Source organism: Canis lupus, chromosome 9 (assembly GCF_011100685.1).
Source record: "Canis lupus familiaris isolate Mischka breed German Shepherd chromosome 9, alternate assembly UU_Cfam_GSD_1.0, whole genome shotgun sequence".
Taxonomy (NCBI): Eukaryota; Metazoa; Chordata; class Mammalia; order Carnivora; family Canidae; genus Canis; species Canis lupus.
In genome coordinates, this window is record NC_049230.1 from 11,715,004 (window position 1) to 11,722,417 (window position 7,414).

A 7,414-nucleotide genomic window follows, 5' to 3' on the forward strand; every position below is an offset into this window, starting at 1 on the left:
CCCAGTCATTTCCTGATCTCGTCCGGATCCTGGGGCCAGCTGTGCCTGTTCTCCCCCCTTTAGTTGGGGTACTCAGTCACGAAGAGCCTCTTATGTGCGAGGGGGTACGGAACTGAGAGACACAGGCTCTCCCCTCCAGAAGCTCCCAGTCCTGGGCGGGGGGCGTCAGACCAGTAGCCAGATTATGAAAACACAGTGGCTCCCTTGCTGTAATCCGGAGAAGCACATGCAGAGCCGGAAGGAGCAACACCTGCTCCACCTGCTCCACCTGAGTAAGCCCCGGAAAGCCAAGCCCCAGAGGTGTTCCCCCCACCCCAGGCCCCCTGGGGCCAAGCGCACCCCCTGGCACATGGTAGTACTTGGTTTCTATCAGCTGAATGAATGAATGGGAAGAGAAGTGAACAGGGAAGGGTCCCTGGAGGACACGACAGATCCTAGGGGACCCGCGAAGGCTGAGCCGGAGCCCAGCAGATGGAGGGACAAGGGGGCATCCTAGCAGCCGGAGCTTGGGAGAGAGAATGGGGGCCTTGAAGGGAAGGGGGGCTCTGAATGGTCCAGGAGAACTAGGGGGCCAGGTCCAGGGGGCTCAGTGACAGGAGCTGCAGAGAAGCAGGTGAGGGACAGGTGGCCTCCTGCCCCACCGCCTCCCCTCCGGCCCACGGTAACCCAGCCCAGCAGAATGGATGCTCAGGACCCAGAACCTTCTTCTCCCCCACGTGGAGTCTGCAGCCTGCCACGTGTCTTTGCCCCGGGGCCCCCCATGTACCCAGCTACCTACAGCCTGCAGGCCAGGAGCTGCCGGGAGCCCGGGCTGGGGTGAGGGAGCCGGGACTTGGGGGGCGAGGGCAGGTGTGAGGAGGGCCCCCAACACCTCGCCATCTTGGCTCTTCCAGCCCCAGGACTTCTTCTCCCCCTCAGGTGGGAGGTCAATCCGCTTTACTGCGACACCGTCAAACAGATCTACCCGTACAACAGCAGCAACCGCCTCCTCAACATCATTGACATGGCCATCTTCGACTTCCTGATAGGTAGGTCCCCGCTGGGGCACTTGGTGGCCCTGGCCCCGGCTGTTGGGCTGGGATTCGCCGTGACCTTGGGCAACGAGGCAGAGCCTGGACTCTGAGGCCCGAGGAACCTCGCACGACCCACGGCCTCCAAGTGCCAGAGGCCCCAGAGGACAGAGGTGAACGTGCTCCCCTGGTCAGAGGGCACCTCACTCAAGGCTGGCCCCCAGGACCCAGGTTTCCACCAGATGAAAACCGTCCACACGAGGGTCTGTTTGTTCCGTTGGCTTCCTTCTCCCTCTGCACCGTCGCTGATAACCGTGGGAAGCGTGGGGCCCTGGGTTCAGATTCCTGACAACTGCGAACAGGCCTCCGTGCCCGGGGAGGACGCAGACGTCCGAAGCATCCGCCCTCCTTTACAGGAAATATGGACCGGCACCATTATGAGATGTTCACCAAATTCGGGGATGATGGGTTCCTCATCCACCTTGACAACGCCAGAGGGTAAGCGTCCCAACACGGCTCTCCCGGCCGTAGCTGCTCAGGACAACCCCGAGGCCCCCCGAGAATGAGGCCCTTGCATGGTCACCTTCCCTGTGTCCTGGCCCGACTTGGTCCAGTTCCTCTTTCTCCTGATCTTTGCTAAGTAACGCTGGATTCTCCTCCAACCCGAGAGCATCCTGGTGAGACAGACTGATGTTTCCCACATTTCTTTACTCAGTGCTTCAGTCTGGGGGGCAGAGCGCATGGCCCATCCTCAGTGTCTGGCCCCCTGTAGTTAGGGAATGAATGAATGAGTGAATGAAGGAAGGAAGAAGGAATGATGCTGGCACAGAGGCTCTTGGGAGCTGATGGACAAGGAGGGGGCTGGAGAGGCAGCTTCCATGGCCCCTGGCACTTTACCCCGCGCTGTGAGTCCAAACAAGGCTGAGGGAGAGGAGACTGGAAACCATTAGGAGGGAAGTGCTGCAGGCCACCCTGAACGCCCATGTCCCCTTCCAGGTTTGGACGACACTCCCAGGACGAACTCTCCATCCTGTCCCCGCTGTCCCAGTGCTGCAGGTGAGCCTCCAGCTCCAGGGCAGGTGGCAAGGTGACTCTCCATCCCCCCACAGCCGAGCTCAGAAGGTCTCAGTGTTCACTGGGCTAGGACCCCCAGTGGGTAGGGGAGCAGGAATGACCTCATTTCTTGTCCACTGACAGAATTTTCCCCGGCAACCCCCATCTCTCCCATCTGTCAGCAGAGGATGAATGAGGACGTTTTTTAAACCCTTCAGTCGCCAACTTTAATCTCGAACCCACTCAGAGAAGAGCTCACCCTTACAGAGCCTGATAGTCTTTGACACGACTAATCAGATTCCCTGCTTCGCTCAGCACTTAACATAAGCTCGTAAATATTACTACTTGCTCACCATCTAAGTAAAATCCTGATTAAAGCCCCATAAACTGGGGACGCCTGGCTGGCTCAGTCGATAGAGCATAAGACTCTTGATCTCAGCGTCGTGGATTCAAGCTTCACGTTGAGTATAGAGATTACTTAAGAATAAAATCTTTAGGGCCACCTGGGTGGCTCAGTCAGTTGAGCATCCAGCTCTTGGTTTTGGCTCAGGTCCTAATCTTGGGGTCATGGGATCAAGTCCCAGGTCTGGCTCTGCACTCAGCACAGAGTCTGCTTAAGACTCTTCCTCTCTCTGCCCCTCTCCCCTCAAAAGAAATAAAACTAATCTTTAAAAAAAATTTTTTTAATGAAAAAAAATCTTTTAAAAAGTCCCACAAATTCGTGTCAGATTGAAAGGAAGTCCTTTGACCTTTGGCCACCATTCGCTAGAGAATGTCTAACCCACTTCCATACCTCTCGAAGTCAGGCTTGTGAAATGGCCCGCCTGCTCCGAGCTAACTAGAAATATGTGCTGCGTGCCTAGCAAAACCACCTCATTTATTTCTAGCTGGAAAACTGAGCAAAGCAGGTTCTTTTTCCACTTTTCGGCTCATTTAAACGTGCCTCCCTCCATCCCTCCCTCTCCTCCTGAGTAGGACAGGCAGTGGTTATTGATGACAAGTCAGACAATTAAGCGGCTTACACATCTGAGTGCAAGTCAAGATTCTCACATAAAATGAAATCAAAATCCTCAAGTCGAGATTGGTTCCACCCCATTTCCATCCAATAGTCTGATACAGAGAAATATTATAAAGTTGGCAAGAAAACAGCTTAGAGGTGGAGGGTATCTATGGCTTTTGAGATGGCAAATATCTTCATCATTTCACCTACCAGAAACTTCTCTCAGCGGCTTTAAATCTCCTTAAGATGTTGTGAACAGGTCACTTATTTCCTTTTCCCCAGTTTTCATTCACATGTGCTTGAGGAAACACTGGGGGAGAGAAGGCTCCCAGAACAGCTACGACAGCTGTTTGTGGGGAAAGTTGAGGCAAGCCTTTTCTCTTCACATTTACTTACTTGCCTCCTCTGACTCTCTCCTTCCAGGATAAAGAAGAAAACGCTTTTGCACCTGCAGCTGCTGGCCCAGGCCGACTACAGACTCAGTGACGTGATGCGGGAATCTTTGCTAGAAGACCAGCTCAGCCCAGTCCTCACAGAGCCCCACCTCCTGGCCCTGGACCGGAGACTCCAAATCATCCTACAGACAGTGGAGGGGTGTGTGGAGGTCCATGGAGAACAGAGTGTCATAGCCCTTGACTCAGCAGAACAGTCAGCCCTGGACTCTAGCCAGGCTAACTTGACAAGCTAAGGGCTGGATGAAGCCAGATTTCGGGAACTGTACCTGGAGCCAGCAGTGGACTCTTGGGGGTGGACCACTGCTTCCTTGCGTCCCTGTCCATGCTGGCGGTGCTGGGTCATGAGCTCTGGAAGAGGCAGGGCACTGGGATGATTCCACAAGAAAAAAAGAAGAGGGACCCACTCAACTTTCTTCCTTGGTGTGTGGCTTCTCTAGTGGAACTCCCTCTTTCCCAAAAAGCACTGCTTCATCAAGGCCACAGACCATCCATCTCCTGAGCCCACCGGGCAATCTGGATATGAGTTGGGCTTGGAAGGATTGGAAGCCTTGTCCCAGAAAAAGAGTAGAACAAATAAAATAAAAGGACACCAATGGACACCTAGCTGACCTCCAGATCCTTATTATATCTACAAGGATCATTTCTGATCCAGATAAAACATCTGGCATCTCACGAGGAGACAAAAAAAATATCTAAAAATGGTTAGCTCTCAAGCTGGTTCAAAGTAGACTTCACACTTTCTATGTATGTCCCAGTCACCGTGGCCCAAACTGAATATAGTAATCCCTTACTGATCGGTCCCAAAGCAAGCTCTCAAAAATGTTATTATGAGGGATAAAAAATAACATAGGGATTTGCTCAGAATATCTCAAAGGGGATGTTTTCAATCTGAAGAGTATTTAAGTATCAACCAAAATAACATCAAGTATGTCAAATTTAGCCTCCAGCAACAATAGAAGGAGTTGTAATGAAGGGAAAACCAGGGTAGTCTGGTTGAACAAGTAGAAGATGGAAGAGCATAGGAAGGAGCCTAGCAGGTGCATGAGCCTGGACTCAGGCAGGAGAGAAGCCAAGACCTACCAGAGCCCACCCACCACAATCCTCTTTCCCTTAAGGTCCCAGAACAGTAGTCACCCACCGGCCTCCAAGAGAAGCAGGAGGCTCTGAGGTCCGACACCCTAGATGCCCCACCCCTGAGTTGCATTATCAAAAAACGACTAAATCAAGTTGACTTTTTAAGATTCTATTTATTTGATTGAGAGTGAACAAGCACGAGCAACGGCAGAGGGAGAGGGAGCAGACTCCCCACCGAGCAGGGAGGCCTACGCGGGGCTTCATCCCAGGACCCCGAGATCATGATCTGAGCTGAAAGCAGACGCTTCACTGACTGAGCGCCCCCTCACAGGTGCCCCTCAAGTTTCGAAGCCGCTCTTAAAAATGGCTGTGTTAGGGATCCCATCCCCTCAGCCTTCTCCCTACTGACTTGCCAACATCTGAGACGCCTTCCATAGGAGGCTTGGTTTCTTTTTTTGTAATTCATGTCTGAAAACCCAAATGATAGGAATGTATTCACACTATAGAGCAATTAGTCAGTCAACAAGTAAAAATGGCTGATATCAGCACATCCACTTCTCTGAGAAAGGCCAGAGGCTCAATTCTACAAGTGTGTCTGTGTGTGTGTGTGTGTGTGTGTGTGTGTGTGTGTAGGGGGGATGTTGAACGAAGCTGTCGGTGGGTACCAGGTCCGGCACCGTAGAGGTCGTCCAAGCCCTGACAGGACAAGTTAACACGGGTCTTTCTGACCCACCGGGTACCCCACATCACTGCTGCATTACCTCGGACCCTATGTCTCCATGACAGTAACATCAGAGCCACTCACTGAGCTCTTCCCACACAGAGAATCCCTTACCTCCAAGGTACACAGAAAAAAAAAAAAAAAAAAACTATCTCACAAAATCATAAAATATAATGATTTAAACCTACTCCCAAGTGTTCTTTTCATAATACAAAAACCTGAGAGTACTTCAATGCGTGAAGTTATGTTTATGTAAAAAAAAAAAAAAAAAAATCAACCCTTTAGTAGAACCTTCACCCCAGAGGCTTCCATCACTTGTGGGCTCTACTGTTGCTCAGGGCTTCCCACTTCACGAACTGTCTCCTACTTTAGGTGGAGGGACCAGATAATTGCACACAGAGGAATGGCAGAAAAATATTTAGGCAAAGACACTCAAAGAACAGCACTTGAATGGTCTGGCATATCAAACTGTAGAGCCTAAGGAAGGTAAGCCACAGCTCCATCCCAAACCCAGCCACGTCTAGGACAGTGCGCTGGTTTTCAAATGGCCTACAATAAAAATTGTGGTGTATTTTAAAAGGGTTAATAGCATGGAGTTTGATCACAGTATGTAAAGTACCAAGTTACCTAATTTATTACTTCAACACCCCATTATTTTTCACTAATGCAAAGATTAAGACTCTATCATTTGTTTAAAAAAATACCAGAAAACAAGACTCCTTTCTTAGAATGGTCAGCTTCTCCCAACATGTCCTTTTTCGTTGACTTACCATAACACAAAAATTCTCCTGTCACTCTGTAACAACCGTTCACTTTACTACTGACAATGTAGTAGTAACAATGAAAAGTGTACAGTACGTAAATTGGTAGGGAGAGGGGTTTGAAGGAATTTGTTTTTGCCTACCCAAAAGCCAGGACAATCTGAGTTTGAAGACTGTTAAATGTAGTTGGTCCTCTTATTTGGGGTAATTTTATAGTCTATGAAGTCACCATGGACATCAAATTAGTGGAGACTGAACCATTTGCTCCTAGAGGAAATAAAGGGTTTAGATTCCCGTGAAGCTCTAGTTACAATTCTGTAAACAAATCAATACACAATCCTGTCTTACGTGTTAAGGTGTGTTAAAGACACCATATTACGTATCATTGTTTTACCGTAAGTTCAGGGCGGCCCAGCACATAACCCAGGCCTTAAAGAAGCTAGTTAAAACACCTGTTTGCTCTACAAGACACACGATCACAGCCTCCTTGGCCTTAGGAACACTACCCGGCACTTTATCCCTACACTTGGGGGCCATAGTAAATACCAACATCACCAGCAGAAAGCACAAAAAAATGCCAGAGCAGCACTAGATAGACCATGAGCTGGGCATCTGATGGCAGCAGGAGAGCCAGAACCACAAAGCAGGCAAAGCTGTCAAAGTCAGCTAGGCACACATGCTTTGGGAGAATCAAAAGTCTCTGCCGCTCCGCTCGTGTCCGAGAATGACGGGGGAAGTGCTCTGAGTACTGACTGGGGGGTTACTAATACCTTTAAGCAGGTAGGCAAATCCACAGAATTCGCAAATAAAACCAGGACTAAGCCGAACTCCTTGGACATGAACTGAGATGATAAAACCAGTGCTCTCCATCTAGTGGTGACTTTGGGAATCACAAAGCTACGTAAGCTAAATTGGCAGAACGTGTACAAAATGAAAAAACTACACTCATTAGTGGTTTGAGTTTTAGGTGGACTCAGGATGAAGCCAGAGCTCTGAACTTAATGTTAACAAATTTCACCAATAAATGTACACAGGAATACTGATTTCTATGCGAAAGCTCCACAGAGTAAGAAGGGAGAGATTCAAGACTCTCCTTTAGAATCTCCCATCTATGGCCTTTACTGATAGTGGCATGACAGCTACTTTGGGGGACATATTAAAGGTGAGCTGGCCCTGCCTCTCAATGTTGTTCCAGCTCATCTAGCAATATACAGCCAGGACTGAACAAAAATACAAAAAGATTCAGTTATTAATTTGTGATTGTGGAGATAAAGCAGTATTAAGAAAACAAACAACATGCCACTTCAATTTTAAAATGTCAATATTGGGGTGCCTGGGTG

At 49.5% G+C, this 7,414-nt stretch overlaps 1 protein-coding gene across 1 annotated transcript in view; it reads left to right on the forward strand.

The window, feature by feature from the left end:
* The window catches only part of FAM20A (FAM20A golgi associated secretory pathway pseudokinase), a 49,009-nt gene extending 44,888 nt beyond the window's left edge, over positions 1 to 4,121 (forward strand). Inside the window, exons 8-11 of the mRNA XM_038546774.1 lie at positions 919 to 1,028; positions 1,427 to 1,508; positions 2,007 to 2,066; positions 3,487 to 4,121. Of these exons, the coding sequence (XP_038402702.1) occupies positions 919 to 1,028; positions 1,427 to 1,508; positions 2,007 to 2,066; positions 3,487 to 3,751 (517 nt within the window). The 3' untranslated portion in view covers positions 3,752 to 4,121. The remainder of the gene's footprint in view (positions 1 to 918; positions 1,029 to 1,426; positions 1,509 to 2,006; positions 2,067 to 3,486) is intronic.
* The last annotated feature ends 3,293 nt before the right edge of the window (positions 4,122 to 7,414 follow it).